General features: G+C 30.6%; 1 protein-coding gene across 6 annotated transcripts in view; it reads right to left on the bottom strand.

The window, feature by feature from the left end:
• Positions 1-2,171: 2,171 nt before the first annotated feature.
• Positions 2,172-22,945, bottom strand: part of CHL1 (cell adhesion molecule L1 like) — a 267,221-nt gene continuing 246,447 nt past the window's right edge. For 5 of the 6 annotated variants that reach the window (XM_031954105.1, XM_031954085.1, XM_031954075.1 and 2 more), the window contains 8 exons: positions 22,468-22,583; positions 22,141-22,345; positions 20,668-20,790; positions 16,469-16,648; positions 11,583-11,744; positions 10,833-10,964; positions 8,531-8,603; positions 2,172-6,614 (listed from right to left, as the gene is read on the bottom strand). In XM_031954105.1, coding sequence (XP_031809965.1) covers positions 6,398-6,614; positions 8,531-8,603; positions 10,833-10,964; positions 11,583-11,744; positions 16,469-16,648; positions 20,668-20,790; positions 22,141-22,345; positions 22,468-22,583 — 1,208 coding nt within the window. In that variant the 3' untranslated portion in view covers positions 2,172-6,397. The remainder of the gene's footprint in view (positions 6,615-8,530; positions 8,604-10,832; positions 10,965-11,582; positions 11,745-16,468; positions 16,649-20,667; positions 20,791-22,140; positions 22,346-22,467; positions 22,584-22,945) is intronic. The other variant, XM_031954115.1, reaches the window with a different exon arrangement.

Raw genomic sequence — 22,945 nt, 5'->3', positions numbered from 1 at the left:
TGAGTAAAAATAAAGTTTCTTTGAGTTGGTTAAGTTCCCTTAGACTAAAAATGTCATAGCTAGGAATAAAAAAGAGGTAATTTGACTCCAATTTTAATCACTAAATATGCATATACACATATACATGTCTATACACACATTTTCATTGTACATATCTAAAGATAGCATGCTGTCTTTTAATAGCCACATCTGTAGTTAAAAACATGATTTGGCTGTAGAAACACCATCTCCTGTGATAAATAGTATGCAATTGCAAGATTGTAGGCCAGACACAGAACAGGGTCAAAAAACACAACAAAACTGGCTCACAGTGGGCTGAACCCATGACCCTAGCTTCACTGGGCTCCCACTTCAACAATGAACTATCCAGAGATAATTGTATGTATTCTCTCAGGATCCTTTCCAAAACCGGGATGCAGAAGGAAGTTGGCTGGAATTTAAAGAAATTTTGCATATCATTTTATTGTTGTTGCATATTTTCTCTGGGATTATGACATAAATTAGCATAGTAGAGTAGAAAGCTCATTGGAGTCAAGATTGGAAGGAACAATTACTTATCTTGTCCAGTCAATGAACTTATTGTTTTTCAGACATGAAGTACTCCTTTCCAAGTCTCAAATTATATTCACACACAAAAATGTGTACACGCACAATTTGCCTCTTTGTCTCTGTCTCTCTCCCTTTGTGTTTCTTCTCTCTGTGTGTCTATTTCTGACTCCCATGTTTAGAGATTTTGGGAGGAAGACTGTTATTTTCAGAATTAGCAGAATACTTTTGGGGATTTCTAGCTGATTCTCACTTCACTGAAGCATATGATTGCAAGATTTGTTCATTATAAGTTAAGAGGCATAAGTGAATATCTTATTATCTTAAAAGATGAAGAATCACAATATCAATACTTTTGAGAAGTTAATGCGATTCAGTTATTTACTTCTGTTGATGATAATGTAAAGACCAGAATAGTATGAATCCAAGGAGTTTTATATATATATATATATATATATATATATATATATATATACATAATCTGCAGCTTTTAAAGAGAAAAAAATAAAATAGGAATAAGAAGCAATGACTGTCTCTGAATCTTTTTTTATGTTAATAAAACTATTCTTAAAAGCATGCTTGGTGATTTGGGCTTTGCACTTTAATATAAAGAAACTATCTAAAGTAGCAGGTGATGATCTATTCTTCTCAAAATGTTCTGGTCATTTTGAAGCAATCCTTATTTAGATTTTATGCATTACATTGTACATGCATTGTAGTTAAATTCAGTTTTTATATATAGTACACTATATTTATGTATACATATATATACATATATATACACACTATATATATGTATACATATATACACATACATACACACTATATATATATATATATATATATACATATATATACACACACATACACACAATATATATGTAGATTTGAAAAAATATACACATATTGTGTATATATACACATACACTTATGTGTGTGATGTACTTGTGTGTATATATATCACAAATATGTGATATTAGAGAGAAAATGACCTAATTCAACTGCATAAGAAAACGCATAAAATCTACAAAGACTACTAAGATATATCTATATCTTTGTCCTTATCTATATTTATATGACTTGCTATCTACAAGTCAGTATTACTATCTCCATCTGTGTCCATCTATATGTCTATAAGTTTTGAACTTATAATCAAATGAGGTATTTCCAAATCTAACTGGCAAATTGATAAAATAAAGAATTTGTATATTTTTTAGTGATGTGTTTGAAGCTGAAGATGGGATTAGAATGTTTGCAAATTACTTGTATTCTTATCAGTGAGGAATTATAAAATGGATCATCTATAAAAAAATTAAGAACATTGTCAGTTTTCCTTTTACATTATTTTAAAATGAAATGCTCTGGAAATATGGTCAATGATCCAAATGTTCTTTTTTTACTTTAAATATAAAAAATACCATCTTATTAACTGCCATAGATGCTGATCATAGTAAGTAGTATTTAAAAATTGTCATAGTTATCAGTAGCCTTTATTTAAAATAATCTAGCCTCTTCAAAGCTCAACTGAATTTGCTTGATAGATGTTTTCCAGCTAGTTGAAAGAAATCATGGTAAAAAACTGAAGTGATGTTCATTATTGTTGGAAGTCAAAGAATCACAAAGAATTTTTGGATTACATGAAGTTGAACTTTTATTAGAAAAGTTTAATTTCATGTATAATCAAAATATTTTTTGAAACCATACATATACATAAACATGATACAAACAGCAACTACAATACAAACACATTTTTGTTTTTATCAACTTTAATAAAGTTTCACTAAGGATATTAATCTGAAAAAAGCAGTCAGATTAATTTAGTATACACAGTCCTTTCCCTCTTCAGATGATGTAATAAAATATCATAAATCTAAAATAAAATAAAGTATGCTTTGGCTCAACCCCACCTATTTCACTAAATGGAAACTGGAATATATGAGCCCCATTACAAACTCAATCCCCTTATCATCCATTTGCAAGTTTTACAAGCATTTTGATCTTAATGATATGTAAACATATTTAGTATTTCAAATGACACTTTAATTTTATAGACTTTAAAAATGGAAGCAAAACTTCCATTAATCCTTTTTCTTTAGTTCATCTTTTATTCCATGACTATAAAATAGGAAAAAAATATTATTTGAGACTTCCACATTCCACATATTTTATAAACCTGGGTGTAATTAAAATATTGGATGCCTTTAGAACCAGTAGACTAAATGCAACTAATTCATAAGCTTTTTATTACAAATATGCACATAAAACTACTGGAAAAGAAAACATTTTGTATAGGAAACACCCTGTTAAATTTATTTTAAAAAAATTCAATTATTATTTTTTTTGTAATGGCACACACAAATTATACTGCTCACTGGATGGGAGGCATCTTTTTAAAGTCCTGTATATTTGTTTTTTTTCTACAAAAATATATATCTTATGCTCACTGGAAAAAAGTACTGAGTTAGTATGGCCTGAATATCTATTTGAATGTCTGAATATGTTTGTATAATCTGTTCACAATAGCTTTCTTCCCACTAGTCTAGGCACAATTCCCACTAAAATTCAATGGGAAATATAAAATATAGGGAGATGTCAGAATATTATTGTTCTATGCAGAGATTCCTGCTTATTATGCCCATAATGATTAACTACATACCTTAAAAAAAAGATGAAAGACTTCTTAGCCTTTCTCAGACATTTATTAATCAATCTTAATTAGAAAAACTAGCCCTGTGATAAAGCAGGTAGCAGATTTTCAGCAGCACTTTATTGATGAAAAGAGCTGAAATATAGAATTGTTAAAGGATGTGCCTAAGGCTACTCAGAAAGTGAGTGGAAGAATTCCAAAGAGAATTCAGACTTTTCCAGTTTTTGATTCAGTGCATCTTGCTCCTTTCCCTCCGACTGGAAATGGACAAGAACATGATTGAATGTAGAATCTCAGTGGGTAATTTACTCAAAACATACAGTGGCATATATAATGGAGAAAACAGGGTGTTATCAAGTAATTGAGAAACTCAGTAGAGTACTACATTAATTGAAAATACAGGTACCTTTCAAAAAAAAAGATGCTATGGTGATTTCCTATAGCGTCCTTTAAGATATAAATATTTTAGATATTTTGTATCATAATTTACAGTCTGTTAAATTAGAAATTGCTAAAAGTTATAGAGAAAGAAAATTCACCAGAGAACAAAGTGCTAGATTTAAGCTGGGGGCTAAGCATTTAGGTTAATTTGACACTTTCTCAAATACTATTATCCTTTTTAAACTTTCATTGCACTTAAATGACACTACATATATACTTTAGGTCCTGAGGCATAAGAAAGAAAACATAGTCAACAATTTCCTCATAAAGTTTAACAGAAAAGTAATTATGGTTTGTAAACTACATGACTAATACCATTTAACAATCTATACTCAATACAACATGTTTATGTGGCATAATTTATAATAAAGTTTTTTAGATAATCCAAGGTTGAATGGTTTGCTAATCCATTGTAGTCCATCAAAATAACTTTTGTGAGAAAAAAAAGAAGATATTATCGTCAAGAGCACTGGTTCACATCCTTTTAGACACATCCAACTGGTTACTGTTTCAAGAGAAGACTAGTGAGCATTATTTTACACAAAATTCAAACCCTGTTTTATCCCATGAAATCATGTCAAAATGTACGAACTATCATACACTCTTTCCTTTCTGTAGTTGAGAATATAGAGCATTCAGAAAAAGTGGTGAAAATATTTTTCTCTTTCAACTTTTCTTCTGTATCACACAATCTGGCCATTTATTCAGTGGGACAAAAACAACTCAGGATCCTTACATAGTTAGGAAGAATACCAAATAGTTGCCTTTTCTATGGTATGAGGGTAGAAGAGATGGATGAAGTTAGAACTAGCTCGATTTCTAATAATTCCACCAAAATGAGAAGAATTATTGCAATCACCTAAAGGAGGGGCATCACCTTTCATATGATTTCTTTAAAAATACCCTTTGGCCAATACCCCCAAGGAAAGAAATTCACAAGAGAATCAAGAGCAAATCCCAATGTATAATTAGTCTCAAGTATTTTTAAAGCCAGTTCTGTATATTGTTTTTTTGTTTGTTTGTTTTAATACAATAGAGCATATTTATCATTTTGCAAGCTTTCTGTCATGGACACCTGAAGGTAATTTAAAAATGGACATTCTTAGATATATACATTCTAATGCTCCAACAAAGCCTGAAAAAGCCACAGTTTACTTTAGTGAGTATCCATTCCTATAGCAAATACTTCCATACTATTATTTTAATGTTTTCCCTATACTTTTTGTATACTTATGATAATCTAAGAAAAGGAAAAAAATCCAGTTCCATTTGCTTCATTATGTATTCATCAAACAAATGAACAAACACAATTATTTGTTCATGAAAGAGGGAAGGATATTTAGATCAAAGTCCAAGTTTTCTGATGATCCATTAATAGGTTTAGGATGAAACATGTGTGAGGGAGTCATTATTTCAGTTTACTGAAATTCATGTGGATTGCTTTATGCCAATTTAAAAATAAATTAATAAAGCTAATGGGCTGAATGCCAATTCATATAGTTTAAGAATTTTTAAATTTTTACAAAAAGAAATAATATAGAAACAAACATTCTAACAATGTTCAATGTATGAAGGAAACCATATCACAGCAATTTCTACAGTAAAAAGCGTGTTTTTTTTGACAAGTAAGAAAAGCATACTTTGAAAAATATGCAAAAAATTCCCTCAATTTTCTGAAGTTATTTTATTCTTACAAAATAAAATCCCAATACATGCAGTTTCTTAAGATCTGAAAGTTTATTTTACTAAATTCTAAACAGTCAAACTCTGAAATGGAGCTAAACAATTTACTGTTACTCTGTACTGGAGCTGTATGCATTCTCATGTTAATGTTTCTCACTTCGAAATAGAAACTAAAATCACATCTATGTTTTGCATTGTGTAAATATCAAAAGAAGTGTTCACTCCATTCTGAAAATATATGCTAGTGTAATATATTTACACCAGACATGTAAAAGGAGACAGTTTAAAAATGGAGGCTTTGAATTAGTTTTAGCAAATACCAAGTTACCATTCCCAAGCATTAGGCCTCTCTCTCCTATGTCCACATTCAGTGGTCCCTTGCAGGTGTTTTTGGTCGAAGGAAAGAAGCCCAAATACCCAGAGATACCATAGTAAGGATAAACCAGAAATCAAACTGGATTTGACTAAACAGCCACAACTTAATGCCTTAAATATTACTGGCTGCAATAACCAGCATTAGACAAATAGATAGATGTCAATTGATGGATTGTGTAGAAAGAATCTTAAAAAGCAAAAATTTAAATAATAAATATGGACTTGGTTTCTTCAGTGAACAATTTCAATAAGCTATACTGTCTTATTTTGTTGTTGTTTTTAAATAACCTGTGTTTCTTTCATCTTTCAATTGCTAGTCAAAATAAAGTTAAGCCATGCAATCCTATGAAACTGAATGATTGGATGTGTATAGAATGTACCTAAAATCCTACAAGCTAAGAAAAGTTATGAGACATGGGATAGCCAAAACAGGTACGTGAAGAAAACACTGATTACTCATTATTTGAAATCAATTAAGTTGAACCTGATTATCATGGTTATGTTCATTCTTTGAATTCAACCTATGGCAACACAGATCAGAAGAATTTGTTCTTATTTGTCAATGGCAGTGACTTGTTCTTGGTTTGTTTGCTGGATGTTTGATCCTGGCTAAACCCAGTTCTGTTCTTGTAGACAACGACTTGCTTACATAGATCAACATGGAAAAATGAGGTGAATGACTCATGCGGTTTATGTACAGATAGTTTATGCCCGAAGTGGAAAAGTTGCCATTGAACTTCCAGTACTCTCCACTGATCCTTTCTCTTTAGACCCAGTGTAAGCTCCAATAAACGACCCATCTTCATTAAAGAGACCGTGGTCTCCTTCTCCATAGTCCACCAAGCTATCAGCACTTTCTGTGGCCTGGAGATTTCTGTTTAGAGACTGGAGGCTTCCTTTAAGTGGTTTTTCATCACTGTCACTAGAAGATAAAAGAAATATCTCTAAGAAAATCTAGAATTATGGATTTGAGGATCACAGAGGTATACACATAGTCAGTCATGCCAGAAATTGAGAATGGAAAAGGATCTTGGAGGCCATCATATGCAATTTTTTTATTTTACGGATGATTTAATAAGGGTTCTGAGAGGGTAAGTGATTACCAGCTTGACAGAGGGACTAGTATTAGAGATGGCCGCTGAACAGGTCTTCTATTGAATATTCAAATAAATTAAACAGAGCATAATAACTGTCATCTATTAATCAAATAATTTAAAATAATAGAGCTGGAAAAAACTCAAGAAATATCTTAAAGGAAAGGTTATCAAAATAACCTCAAATGAAATTTAATTGAAAAGAAGCTTACAAATATGAAATTTTAAAGTTATGTCAAATTACCAATAGTCTATATATTAAGGAGATGATATTTACTTCTTTTTATATAGTTAAAATAATTTGAAATATCAATAGGAAAACTGAAGTGTATAAAATTTAAAAAAATTCTGAAGCACATATTATTTGCCAAGCTTTCTGCTAAGCACTCTGTATTTGAATAACAACAGGAGCTATGATTTTCTTTACAATGGGAACTCTCAGTTCAGGTCATTTCTGCTACAGATTCAGATTAGCACTTTCCCAGTAACTTAGAGATTTAGACAGTATCCTAGAGCATTAATTTGTTAAGTGAGGTACCCAGAATCACACAGCCATTATCTGTTGGGAGAAGGATTTCAACCCAGATCTCCCTGGCTTCTTATTCATTATGATACAGTGGCTCTCTATTTATTCATATCAATCTAAATGCCTTCTAGATCAATATGAATATGTAAAGATATATATATATATATATATATATATATATATATATATACACATAGGTTTGTGTGTATGTATGTATGTATCTTTATGTTATGTATGAAATTAATTTTAATCTTTTTGATAAAAATTAACTGAATTCCTTTAAGTTTATATCTATCTTATGTATATATACATACATACATATATTAAATAACAAATTATATAGATACTTTGAGGAGGAAGGTGCTTTAACAATTATTTGAAGAAGATATTTTGTGTTATTTTTGATATTCTATTTGTGAAGAAGATAGAAAATGCACAGAGTTATGCACATGAGTCTTAGGACCCAGATTCAAATGGCAGCTCTGTCATTTTATGCCAGTGGGAAACTGGGTAAATCACTTTGCCACTTCTAGGCTACATTTCTTAGTCTGCAAAATGAGGGTATTGGACTAAATTCAATAAGCTCCAAATCTGTATTGCTACAATACTTTTACAGTGAGGAAATAGGACCCCAGAGGAATCACTTGAACAGAGTCATCAAGCTCTTTTCACAGCAAGTATTCTGACTTTCAAATCAATGGTCTTTATATGCTACTCACTCTTCTTACCCCCACCCCTATTTTTTGTTTATTTCTTTATTTTTAATGTATTTAATTCCTTGTTGAAATTGATGGTGAATTTGGGGAATAATGAATTATTTTAAAATATATTGGAATAACTGAGTTGTTAAAATGTGTCAATCTTCTGCTGCTTCAATATCCATATGCAAAAAACCTATTTTCTTCTTTATGCATTTTTAAATATATAGAAATACCACTCAGTAAAGAAAAAATGCATATTTTTAAAAGCTAAAAACATTGAAAACAAGAAAAATGCCAAATGAATATGTAGCACCCTTCCATCAACAACTATCTATATCATTTATTTAGATATTTTGCCTAATTTGAATAATATAACATATTTGTATTATATTATATTATATATATTGTATTATATTTGTAATTAACTGCATTATTTCTTTACCAGATTCACATTCAATACTTTTTGTTGATGTGGTGTTTGTGTGTGTGTGTGTGTGAAATTATGCATTATGATTACCTGTACTCGCCAAAGGTTTCATCTTTTCCTGACTGAACTTCTGGATCTGGATGTAAATCTTCTTTTTCTTTCACTTTAGGAAAAAAAGATCCAAATAATTTGTATTTTTCTGGAAAAATAATGCTTTTGCTAAACACATTTGGAAAAGGATTGGTTAGCTATTTGTTGGCAAGAGCATTAAACATTTTATTATACTAGAACCGGCAATTTTTTGAAGGAATTTTGTCTGAATCTATTTAACAAATTCTCAAATCTATCATTAAAAGATAAATAAACAAGGAAGGAAAAAATAGTGTGTAAGTCTTTTTCACCTACATGGCTCTAGAATAGCCAAAGTATTGGGGCAGCATTTCTGGGACTGACTGATCTGTTTCTGGGGGTGGGAAGAGACAAGCTTAGTGGATGGTAGAACTAGTTCAGAATATTTTTTGGCTCTTAATAATAATTAAATTATATATTTTCTTCTCTTTAAGATGTCATGATATAATATTTATATTGGAGATATAGGGGGAAAGTATATATTAAAGAAATAAAATAAAGAATTTCAGTCTTATATACTTTAAATGGCCGAGAAGTTTCCAGAGATGATCTAGTCAACCTCTGTATTTCTCCATCTCCTCATGCTTTTTACAAATTATCTTTCTGAGGCCCAGAAAAACAATGTGACTAACCCAACATTGAACGTATCAAGGTCCAACAACCACTGACTGAGAAAATCACTTAAGTAGTTTGAATATTATTTTTCTCAATAGTGAATCAAGATTAAATTATTAAATACTATCCACCACACAATGAGTTTATGGGGAACAAAACAGATAATATAAGTGAAAGTATTTGGTAATATGTAATGTTTCCTAAATATAAATTATATTCAAAAGCTCAATTCAGATAAACTCTGATAAATAAAAGAAGATTGATTCCATTATTTGCTTCAATCATATACTCTCTCAGATCTATACTTTCCTGAAATATAAAATCACAACCTGTCCAGTTTATTATAAGTGAGAGATTTTTGTTTTTGTTGTATATGTTGTTGGTGATGTTTTTTTTGGGGGGGGTGTTGTTAAAGAAGAAAAGAAGCCTACAGGAGAATTTTCTTTTCTTTCTTTCTAAATATTGATTCTAAAGGAATGTACATTGATTTACAAGTTATATTGTGACCAAAAAGCATTTCTAACTATGGTGGCTTTCTTTCTTTTGCCTCAAAATGCATAATAAACCCCATTTACATTACCAAGAATTTTTTTTTTTCATTTTTATCCACAGGAAAAATGTTTAGTATTACTTTTCTAAAGATTTTCGGCAGATGATTTAATTTGCTCAAAGTCACACAGTAAGAGCTGAATTTAGAAGGCTGATCCTTTGATTCAATTGTCTGTGCTATAATCGAGATTGCCTTGTTGTCTTTAATGATAGTATTTAATATGAATTTTTTTTACCTGTAATGTATGATTGATAAAAACATACTAGAGGATATTACCAAAGATCTGTACCAAAATAATATCATGAAGGTAATGATCTCTAATATGATAGCAAGAGGTATCAAATGGAAAACTTGAATGTGACACTGGGTTTTTCTGTGGAAGGCAATTGGTGCTCTTGACAGAACTTCTGTAGGAAATTTATTGAAGGATATAGGCAAGAATTACCTGAGATGAGAAAACATGAGTTGACAAATGAATTCTGCATCAGTGGGAAAAATAACTACACTAATGAAATCATAGATTTATCACAGCATTGACATTTAAAATTTACCCAATATCCAAAATCAAATTCCATTCAATCAGATTCAATAAAGTCATTTGTGTATAATCCATTGTACTAGACAAGTATTTAGAGGAATATAAAAGTAATGACAATCCTTGTCCTTAATAAAATTAAAATCTGCTATGAGGCACAGTAGATCAAATGGATACAAAAGTGCCCACTGACTATACTGCAAGCAATACATAAGCTGTCCTTGAAGAAATGGTCAAAGTATTACAAATATTTTGAGGAGGGAAATATCTCATCTGATTGAGGCAAACAGGAAAATTTCCTGATGTTAGGATCATATATTTGGAGAGAAAAGGGACCTCAGAGTCTATCTATCAAGTCTAGCTGTCTCATTTAACAAATGAAAAAACTGACTCAGAGAGCTTAAATGATTTTTTCAGAGTTATAATACTAGTGTTTGAAGGAATATCTGAACCCAGGTCTTCCTGATCAGTGGTATCTACATAAAATCACTATCTCTGAAGTCGAATTATCCTTGAAAGATGAAAATAAGCTACTTCAATCACATGGGACAGGGTAGCATTACCTGAGTATTTTCCACCTTTGTTCCTTCTCACAAAGCAAATAGTTAACAGTACTAATGTAAGAAGAGCTATGGCACACATCAGTCCAATAAACCATCCTTGGGTAGAGATGTTGTCATATAAGCCTGCATATGCTGTTATATAGAAAGAGAAATATATGTATCACTGGAGACTCGTCACACTGGAGCAATCAGACAATGTTACTCTCCAAAATAATTAAGCAAACAATCAAACAAATAACAACATAAATAAAAATACTGCTTAGCAATCCCATCACTTCTAATTCTAGTCATTTCTACATTTTAGATATTCTAATTCTTTGATATTTGAATGGAAGGCATTACTGTGTGCATTTACTTTCTAGAAAATTACAACCCAGGTTATTTTTGATTCAATTAGAAAATGAGGATAGAAGTAATAAAAGTATATGCCAAAGCAGTATTATGCAAGAAAGAGTGAAGAGCACATCAGTTGCATGCAGATTTTCTGAAAGAAGCCACTTAAAAACATGCATTAGTTAGTGGTGCTATTATATACAAGTAGCAACTATAGTATTGGCTAAACATGACTAGTGCTTAGTTAAGGAAATGTGAAAATTTTTCATTTGACTAATTTGCAGATAGTACACAAAAGATGATTCAACTACTTTGCCTTTTCTACAAGTTCACCAATAATTTGGGGAAATATGCAAAATTATTTCATTCACAAAACAAGTTTCATATTCTCAGCCCAGAAGGCCTTTGATTTCTCACCTCTCCCCCTTGTCTCAATAACATCTTCAAAAATGCTATTGTTATCAACCCAATTCTTAGTCACTAGACGAACTGTATGCTCAGTGTCAGGGTCAAATGTCTCAAGAGGGTGAACCTTTTGGGTAGGATTTATTGCTTCTGAAATCTTCCCGAAATTCTTACCTATGAAAGGTACACAGTCAAGTCATATGCATTATTAAAAAAAAAAAAAGTAGGACTTTGAAATTGAAAAATAATGTTATATAGTAAACAAGGTAATTCTCTTTTAGAATTTTCCTTTTCTTCAGCAGTTCCTAAATTTGAGAGAAGAAAATACCATCTTAAAGAGGTATGCTGTATTTTCCAGTATTATTTAGTTTTTTCCTACTGATCAGTCGGCCATTTAGACTTTATTAAATATCTCTTGTGTGAAAGGCACTATAAGCACTGGACAAACAATTTTGCTCTCCAAAAGGTATAGCTCAAGGGAAAAGAAAACCGAAAATAACTGTACAAATAGGATATATACTGGATATATTGCAGATAATCTTTGCGGGAAGGTGCTAAGATTAAGGAAGACTGGGAAAGACTTCCTGTAGAAGGTATAACTTCAGTTTAGAATTGAAGGAAGCCAGGGAAGTCAGGAAATGGAGATGAGGAAGAAAAAGAAGAGTGCCAAACATGGGGGCAATCAATGAAAATACTCAGAGTTAGGAGGTGGACAAGGGAGGAGACTAGCATCACTAAATCAAAACGACTGTGGGGGAAAAGTTACTATGTAGTATAAAAAGACTGGAAAGATAGAATGGGGCTAGTTATGGAGTGCTTTAAAAGATTAACTGAAGTTTTGTTATTGTTGTTTTAATGTTTTGTTTTGGTTTTTTTTTAATTTGATTTAATAGGGAACTATTAGAGTTGATTATACTGTTTCCTTGTACTTTTAAAATTTGCATAGATTTGCAAAATTCCTATCAATAATTTTGTTTTACATTATGAACTTCATTTATTTATTCATATATTTTGTTTTATTATTTGATTTAATTTTTGGTAGGAAGGAATTGGATATTGGAATATTTAATATTTTCTACTCAAAATCTGAAATTTTAGCATTGCTAATAGGCTAGATAGTGTGGCTGTCTTAATTTTCTATTCCATCAAAATGGGAACTGAAACAAAAAATAACTTGTGATGTACAAAATTATATTTTGTCTTCTATATGATTATGAAACATCATAAAATACAAGAATAGAATCTACATTATTATGTAGATTTTATGCCTTTTGAAATGAAGCCATTTAAGAAAAATTCCAAATAAACTAACAGAATCCAATTCCATTGAACAAATATTTCCTATTTATTATATTTTAGAATCTTTTTTTGACGATGGATATTCAAATAAATAAGTAAGAATTCATTTTATTTTAATGTTATCAAAGATTAACATTATTCAGATGTTATGATGGGAAATTTGTTTTTCTAAACTGAAATATATTTTCTTTCTGCTCAGTAGTATCTAGATCTAGAACCTAACATGTTATTAATTACTGTTTCTCTGATTATCAGAATAAGACAATTTTCATAGCAATAAATATGCAAGCCTAAAATTTCAGTTATTAAAATTTTGAAGGAAGTGAAACTATATGCATATCTTACAGACTGCAGCATGATGAGGTATCCAATGTCATAGTATAAATTTAAAGACATTATATATGAGAAGTCTATGACAGTTCTATAGAGGAGACTTGAATTGGGAGAGATTGGGCTTATCTTTGATCCAAGGAATTTCAATTATTACAATAACCAGAGGACCTTATTAACAAAGCAAGAAAAGAACTATAATTTAGAAGCTCCCTCTGATAATGATAGCTTATCAATAAGTCTTCAGAGTAAACAGTCTTGGTGGAAATGAAACAGAGACCTACACATCCAGTGTGAGTTTGGGATAAATAATAAAAAATGTTTTAAATTTGTATGTACATATATATTTATCTATTATCTAGTGATAATTTATATGTGATTTATTCACAAAAAAGATGCAAACACATTCATGCACAGACACTTGCAGGTGTATACATACATATATTATAGGTAGCTCCTTATATCTAATTATTCAATGTTCTAATTATAAAAAGAAGTATTATTAATCACTGTAATATATTTCCTTCAAAGGAGAAGTCAGAATTCAAGAAATGAATTGAGAGACTACATATCTGAACATTAATCCTATCTAAAGAATAAAGGGTTGATAAGCTTTAAATGTACGGAACACATGGAGAAAACAAGTATGAAATAGCTTCTAGCTTGTATACAAGATATCTTTGAAATTTTGGGGTGGCGAGGTTATCTGATTATTACTCAGTGGAAATCATTTTGGAGGTTATTGTTATTATTTTGCTTTTAAAAATATTTATATTCTTTAAAAGTCCATGTTGAACTCTATTTTCTACATTTCTATTTATTTCATAGTAAATATTATTGCTATGCACCAAAATATTGATAGAAGAAAAATAACTGTTAACTGGAAAGGTAGTTGGTAGATGGAATATGTGCAGAATCCTGGAGAGGCAAGAAGCGAAGCAATCTTTCCTCCTAAAGTAAACTGAAACACAAAGTTATTGAAGAAATTAGCTTTCAAAAATTCAAAATGGTTATCAGAGCTTAAACTTGCAGGAAGGACATAGAATTAGTTACACATCTCATTATTATCCCAGACCAATTTAGGAACAGAATTATGAGGCATAGCATCAAAGCCCATCAACAAATCACAAAGTCTTCCTTTTAGAACATTCAACTGAAGTTAGTGTTTTAAACAAGCAGTTATTCTGTGAAACTTCACTGAACTTCAGTGTGTTAAAAGTAGGGAAGCACTTTTCTCAGAAAGAGAACTATTAGTTCAGTAGTGGATGTGACCATCTCTTTTCCATTCACAAGGATTTTACCCAAAACTTAAATATGTCCCTGGAGAGAGCTTCATTAGCAACCCCAGCATCTTATATACCTGCTGACATCATTGAACCCATTTTGAGTCAGCTATAAGAAAGCTGCTCAGAAATAGATGTCAAAGCTAATAGACATTTTTTCAGAATTCTTAAAAAACAATTTTGCTGTTATAAATAAGAATCTAGTAGTTCATTAGGAACTACACTTGTTGTATGATGGAAGATTTGTCCCAGTGAATAATTTAGACATTGTATACATTTACTTGGTTTCATGTTTTTCCCCATACATGTTTTAAAATAAGCAAGGAGGTCAAGATCTTGAAGAAAAACCTATCATCTCTAAAAGCATATACTATTCAGGACTGACAATACTGTCTATTTTAGCGTGTGTTTAAGCACTCACATGTGTCCATTTTCTTAATGAAATTTTTCCCTTAAATGTATTTATCTTCTACCTTCCTCCCCAATTACAAAACATTAAAACAGGTAAAAATTTATATAAGCTTTTCATTTTGCACATGAGGAAACTCAACCCCAAAGAGGTTAAATAACTTGCCAAACAAAATAAATATAATTCAGATTAGAGTCTTGATGGAAATTCCAGTGCTTTGCTTCTCAGATCAGTGGGTTTTTTAAAAAAATTTTAAGTTTTTTTTATTTTTCAAAACAAATGCATGGACAATTCTTTAATATTAGCCCTTGCAAAACCTTGTGTTCCCAATTTTCTCTCCTTTCCCCCACGCCCTCTCTTAGATGGCAAGTAGTCCAATTTATGTTAAACATGGTAGAAATACATGTTAAATCCAATATATGCATACATATTTATACAATTATTGTGCTGCACAAGAAAAAAAAATCAAATTAAACCCATAAAAAAAGAAGCAAGATAAAATGCAAGCAAGCAACAATGAAAAGAGTAAAAATGTTATGTTGTGAACCACATTCAGTTCCCACAGTCCTCTCTCTGGGTGTAGGTGGCTCTCTTCATCACTGAACAATTGGAGCTGGTTTGAATCATCTCATTGTTGAAGAGAGCCATGTCCATCAGAATTGTTCTACCTCAGTGTTTTTTGAACTAGATTATGCTGCTTATAATATCTGCTTCATTTTGTTTCCATTCAGACAATGACTTATAGAGTTCTCACCTTGTACATTATGTTCTTGTTTCCCTTCTATCTTTCAAAACTTGAACTAACCTATAATCACATGTAGGTAATTTGGTGGAGAGAGCTGGGAAACAAGCAATATGAATAAAATGCAAGAGTGATTTGCTTAATGACACTCTTAAAACAATCCTATCGACTTAGGGATAGTTAAAACCATTTGACATTTGTTATAGATTAGTACACAGGCAAACACAATATGTTTACACATGAATTGGACTATAAACCAGAGATATTGGGTTGGTTTTGCAATGAATTAGGAAAAAGTGAAAACATTAATTTTTTTTTATCATTTTAGGCTCTCTCCATATTTCTGTATGTCTGTGTCTCTCTTCTTTATCTGTCTCTGTTACTATTTCTGTCTCTTTTAGTCTGTCTCTCTGAATCTATCTCTGTGCCTGTCTCTGTATTTCTCTCTTTCTGTGTCTTTCTCTGCATCTGTCTGTCTTTATCTCTGTTTCTCCGTGTTTGTGTGTGTGTGTGTGTGTGTGTGTGTGTGTGATGTTTGTGCTTGGCTATCTCTTTGCTCCCTCTCTGGTTTTTGACTTAGCTAAGACAACATTCCTGAACTTAAAAGTATGGGGCTACTTGACCAAAGGACTACTGCAATTGAAGTTGTGACCACTAGCTAGAGTGATTGTGTCACTTCAATTTGAACTGAAATCCATTTCTTAAAAGAAGGATGCTCTTTTTTTTAACTAAGTCCCCTCACACTCCTATCATAAACATTTCTATTCCATCATGAGTTTCCACATACTCTTTTTTTTTTTTAAATGAGACACCCCTATCAACACTATTCACTTACTGCCTTCTCCTATTGTACAACCTTCCTCAGTAATAGGTTTCCCACAGCCTTTGGAAGTACATGCCCTCAAGTAGAATTTATATTTGGTAGTGGAGTTAAGATCTGGAACACGCCAGCTGAGTTTTGAAGGGTTTGTAACATTTATTTCCTTTAGTTCTCCAATCTCATCTGTGTCATTGACTAAAAAAAAGAAGAAAAGAAATATATAAGAATTTTTATTTCCATGAAATTTAATAAAGTATATGAATTACAGTTGTGGAGCACACATGGAAAGATCTTCTAAATTAAAATTTTCCCCATTCAATGATAGACAGCTCCTTTTAAAGTTTTTTTTCTTATTATTATAGATTTCTAAAAATAAAATATTATTGATTCTGGCAAACAAAATTCCTACATCAACCAAAGGTCAAAATGGTTGCTTCAATATAAAAGCAACATCTTTTTAGATTTTTATCATACAACACAATAATTACACTTTAACGTGTTTAGCCATCAATATCAATAATATAAATTTCTTTTTAGAAAAAATTATTTAACATATAAAATAAGACAAAAGTTATATTAATTACTATAATTTATTTTATGTTTAGAATGGTGCAATGTGGCTTTATGGCACAATGAAGAGTATGGGCTTTGAAGTCTGAAATTGCAGGTTCAAATAGTACCCCTGATACTACATACATGTCCTTGAACACAGGACTTGGTTATAGTCCTGTTCTTTATAAAATAAAGAGGCAGAAAGATGTGGTTTTTAGATATCATCCAATTATATAAATGTATACATAAGTAACGTGCATTACAAATAACATGCATATATATTATACATGCACATGTGTGAAGACATATTCCTAATTTTTCTAGAAAATATAAAAATCAATTTAGTTATTCAAACTATTTCTTAAATACTTCCTATAGAGTTGATTAGCAGATAAATATATAAATGAAAAAAATAAATAATGAACAATTTTGATCAATAGTGGTTGATTTCATGACAAATCAGGATAGTCTTATAGTTCCAATGAATATAACTGTGATTTATTTGAAGTCAAAGGGAATTGGCATTTTTAAGCTATGCTCTTAAATTCAGTAATATACTAATCAAGCTGATTTTTGAGATATGTGCATAGCCATGAGATCAGGATGTCTTTTTTAAGTATTGTTCAGATATTAACATCTTGTAGGCCTAATATCATTCTTTATCTTTCATTTTCAAGTATAATAAAAGGAAGATAATCACAGAACTACATTTGAAGACAAAAATAGATGAAAATTTTGCATATAAAATATGGAATACAGTAATGATTTCTTGGAATAGATTTATGTATAAATTTCTAAAAAAAAAAATCAAAAGGAGATAGATACTCCTCAGCTTTATAAATTGGTTCCCATAGGCTTGAACACAAATTTATATAATTTTAAATTGATTTTCAAGCATATTTTTATTTTAGGATTTGAGGACTGTCTTTAAAATAAGAATGACTTTGGTGCCATTCTTACCTCTGATATAACATTTTCTGTGTTTGTGTCATGTCAAGACATCTATCTCCTTAGTAGATAATTAAGTTAAGATTTTATGTCTTAAGAGTCTACAATAAGAGGTAAGAATACAAATACAAACAAGGGGAGATAATCTTTATTTTCAAACTATTATAATCTAACAGGGAAAGACAATATATAAAGGAGACCTAGAAACTTAGACCTAGATCAAGAGTGAATTGCGATACTGGAGCTAGAGCAAGGTGTGAGTATGGAAGAGAAATGGCCTAGAAGACTTGTTCCAAAAAGGTAAGGTGGAATCTCACTTAATTTAGATATAGATATATTTGTAGTGATAGTGTGAGATAAGAATGACAGTCATAATTTAACATAATAAAATGCACCAAGCAAAGATAGAGGGGCCTAGTTCCAAACAGGGAAATGCAAAAGATCACTTATTGACAGTTAAAACTCAGGATTTTTAAGACCATAAATTGCATAGAAATTGCCAGTCTGCATTGGGACAAAGGGAGAAAGAAAAGGAATAAGGAAAAGGGAAGGGAATTAGTATGTACCAGATTCTGTGTTAATCAATACACATGCTTATATAAATATATACATACATATGTAGACATATATAGAGAGATATCAAGATATAGATATATCAAGATTCCAAATTTCTTGAATTAAAATATTATTAAAATATCATAGAGTTGAAACGTATATCAGCCTCTTTTGAGAAACGTTTCTACAAATTTATTTTTCTTTAGATTTAATAATCTTAACTGAACATTATTAGAAATATCATTTTTAATCCTGCAAATAAATATTATTATCTATTAGAATGATGAAATACAAATTCAGGCTACTTTTTAAAAGGCATTTCAACTAGAATCACTTTTCTTTTCCTTGAAATTATGTCTTACCAATATGGAAATATTTTAAACACAATTGCATTATATTCAATTGCTTGTTTTCTTGGAGTGTCTTGAGGGAAAGGATAAAGGGAGAAATATTTTTAATCCAAAATGTTACAAAAATTCAAGTTGAAAACTACCTATACACGCGATAGAAAAAAAGGGAATACTATTAAGTGGAAAAAACAAATAAATTATGTGTTTTGATCCTCAAACAACAAAACATGTGAAGATCAGTTTTTAGAAAGCCAGGAAACAGAGTAACATGGCCACAGTGTTTTAAATTGCATTGTTTCATACTGATATATCCTATATCCAATTGGCATTTAAGTGATGTAATTTGCTGCTAATGCTATTAATAGTTGAATGAGATAAAGATGTCGTTAAAAGAAAAAAATGTGATATTTACCAAACAGGGAAAAAAAAAGATTTAATTACTGTCTTCAATGCCTATGCTTCCATTGCAGTAAAGAAACATTTGGAGACAACACTGGCTAATTTAATTTGTTTGGACACAAACCTTGTATAATTTCCTTTCTTCTCTATGTCTTATAAGTGTGGGAATGTTTTGACCATTATAATTATACTGAGGTCAATGATGTTTTCAGAAGAAATTCATAGAGCCATTTTTATAAGTAGGAGAGAGGAAAAGTTAATGGATTAATTTTACTTATTTTATTCTGTTCTTTTAACAAGTACATTTTTGATATTAAAGCCTTCTTCTCTCTTTTTTCCTCAATATGTAATCAATTCATTTAAAAAATCCAATGATATATCTATTGTTTAAATCACCATGAGCTTGTTTAAAGTGTTTTTTTTTTATTTTATCTTAGTTCTATTATCTGAGGATTACAATTGTGAGTGAACATATCACCAATACTCATTGTAAGCATTGTGATGTTTCCCAGTAAATGAAAGTTTTTTTTTCTAAATGTTTACTAAAAGATTGTAAGTTTTCCATTTCTTATTTTCTTTTAAAATTCATTAATGTCAATTCAAACATTCAAGAACTCTAAAAGTGTACATGTATATGGATATATTAATATATGTGTGTACATATATACATACACTTAATTGACTGGATGGAGACAGAGAGACAGATTCAGAAAGATAGAGAGAAAGAATATGTTAACAGGTAGAAAGTTGTAATTTAGTAGTTTTCTAGTTTGTTATCCTTTGTATTTCCATTATAAATATTCCATGCCTTCCCTAATGAAAATATTGAAGGAAATAAAGCAAAGATTATATGCTAACAAATTTTAGAGAAATAAAAAAGGGAAATATACAGAAAAATATTTTATTACTTAAAAGTTGAAATGTACACTATAATGGTATATGTTTATATAGGTATGCATCACTGTTCAAGTAAACCTCTAAATAAGATAAATTCATATAAAATGGTCAAATTAGTTGTACATTGAAATTTAAGCAAAATTTGTGATAATTAAAGTAATTAGGGAATAACCTATAATTAGAGTTGTCTGTTGTTATTGAGATGTTCGGTCATGTCCTCTTTATGACTCCATTGTGCTATGATACAGCAAAGCCTTCTCTCCTCCACTATCTCTCAAAATCTGTCCAAGTTCAAATTAATTTTTCCCCTAGGAGACTATCTATCCATTTCATCTTCTGCTGTCATTTATTTTTTCCTTCGCTCTGTCTCAATATCTGTGTTTTTTCCAATGAGTACCATCTTGTTTTATGGCCAAAGAATTACCCAGTTTCCCATTTTATAATATCATCTACTCAAATATATAATCTATTCATTACAAAAAGATTGATTTCAAAAATTAAATTTCTACTTACTTATCTGATATTGTAAATTATAGCCAGTTAGGTTGCCATGTGCTTTCTTGGGCAGTCCCCAGGATAAAACAACAGTGTCCTTATCAGCATTTATAACCTTGAGGAAAGTAGGTTGTTCAGGTACTGAAATAAATGAGATCAAGATAAAATTTATGACAAAATTCAAATTATTAAAATACAATGAATTCCTTTATATATTTCTATTCTTCTGATGACATAAGCAATCCTTGGGTTTTCAGTTCACATAATATTGCAGCTTCCCTTTGACTCTACTCCTTTGGATCTCTTTTCTCATTAGTGAAACAACTATTCTAACAATCTCCCATTTGAGAAAGAGGAGAGAATAGCCATCCTTAATTCTACAGACCTAGTCACGAAGTATTCTCTCCAATAGAAAATTAGTCCCTTTACAGCAGAGGGACTACCTTTCTTTTGCTTTTGATTTCTATCTCAAACATAGCACAATGTCACAGTCCCAAAATTCTTATTGAATGATTTAGACTTATAAACTGATTTAATACTAATTTAAAGACACCAAATATAGAATATTTATTTATAGAAACTATTCATCAAGTCTTTATTCTGCTATTAAAACTCCAATACTGGTTACTTTAAATTAATTTAAAATAATTTAATTTCATTAGCACTTATTTATTGATTTTGTACTAACAGCAATGAATTTGAAAATTTATCAAGTTTGACAAAAAAATTACTTGACTCCCAAAGACAAATAAATAGGTAAGAAAAGCACAAATATATTTAGCAGAAATCAGATCCAAAACACAATCTAATGGAATGCAACTGAGAGCATGAGGGCACACCACTCACCCTCTGTACTTGGAGTGGTATATTTTCATTAACTTCTTCCCATATTAGAGGCAGTCAAACTTAACTCTGGAAATACCAGTTACAAAGATTACTCCTCTAGAAAGGACAGCAGTCTTTCTAATTTTATAACTAGGACATAGGTACAATCGTGTGAATTTGAGATTTCCCTCCTTATACAAACTGGGATCTCTTCACTTATAAGGCTTATATATGACTTTGTGTATCTCCATGTAATACATACCATTCAAAATAGAAAAGAGAGGCAGGAATTAGACAAATAATTGCAATTAATACAGAGACTATTATGTAAGAAATCTCCCTCTTCCCATGAAAATTGAAACTTTCTATATAAATAAAAATCTTAGATGTTACTATTTAAAAATTAATCCACGATCACCCAGCCAGTATCACTGGAAAACCTTGAATTTAGAATTTCCTACCTTCAAGGCCAGCTTTGTAATCATTATGTCAGGAATATAAATGTACTACATAAATTAAAGAGGCATGTAACTAGTCTAAACAAACTATAAATGATTATGAACATTAATGAGTGATAGATTAGGCTTTATCTAAAAGTATGTTTTCAAAAGATTACATAAAGGGGAGAAGAACTAAAGGATTTCACATATTTTATTTTTCTTTTACCTCCTTCTGGAGTTTGAAAAGAAATTGGAGTACTTTCCGGCCCAGCACCTTTGGAATTGTAGGCTAAGACTGTTAACTTGAATTCGCTAAATGGGTCTAGTGAAGGAACCATTCCATAGCTTCTGTCTCCTGCCAGTCTTAAAGTTTTTATTTCTTTGGGGAATTTCCTCTCATCCAATCTGCTTTTTGTTTTCCACCAATTGATCTGAAATAAAAAATTATAATCCATTGCCATATTTTTTTCTTGCATATAATTGTTGTAACCTATTGAATCAGTTTTATTTTAAAATTCAAGAACATTTTTATGCAACTATTAGGAAACAAAACCTGATATCCTCTTAAATGTCCATGTACTCTCTCTTTTGGAATTCTGTCCCAAGTGACATTTATAAGCGTGCTATTTATAACACTGGCTGATACTGAAGAAGGAGCAGCATCAGGATCTGTAAAGACATACACAAACACACACAAATATGGTTCCATATCAACATATTGTTATTGTTAAATTTGAATCAATAAGATTATTCTCAAAAACTATTTCTATATTACAGTGCAGAGAGACATCATGAATATTTCTGAAAAATAAAAATACTTCAAAATTCAAGCTGTATTCTTTATTGCTATTCAAATATTTATAATAACATTAATAAGCATAACTTTGTACAATAATTTAAATGTAATAGCCCTATGGATGCCATGAGGTTTGATGAATTGTATCTATGCTCATTTCCAAAGCCACTATACCTTCCTTAAAAAAATGTTTATTAAGGGCAGTTAGGTGGCGCAGTGGATAGAGCACCAGCCC

Source organism: Sarcophilus harrisii, chromosome 1 (genome assembly GCF_902635505.1).
Source record: "Sarcophilus harrisii chromosome 1, mSarHar1.11, whole genome shotgun sequence".
Lineage (NCBI taxonomy): Eukaryota > Metazoa > Chordata > Mammalia > Dasyuromorphia > Dasyuridae > Sarcophilus > Sarcophilus harrisii.
The sequence above is the reverse complement of the archived record's forward strand: the minus strand, read 5'-3'. Positions and strand labels throughout refer to the sequence as shown.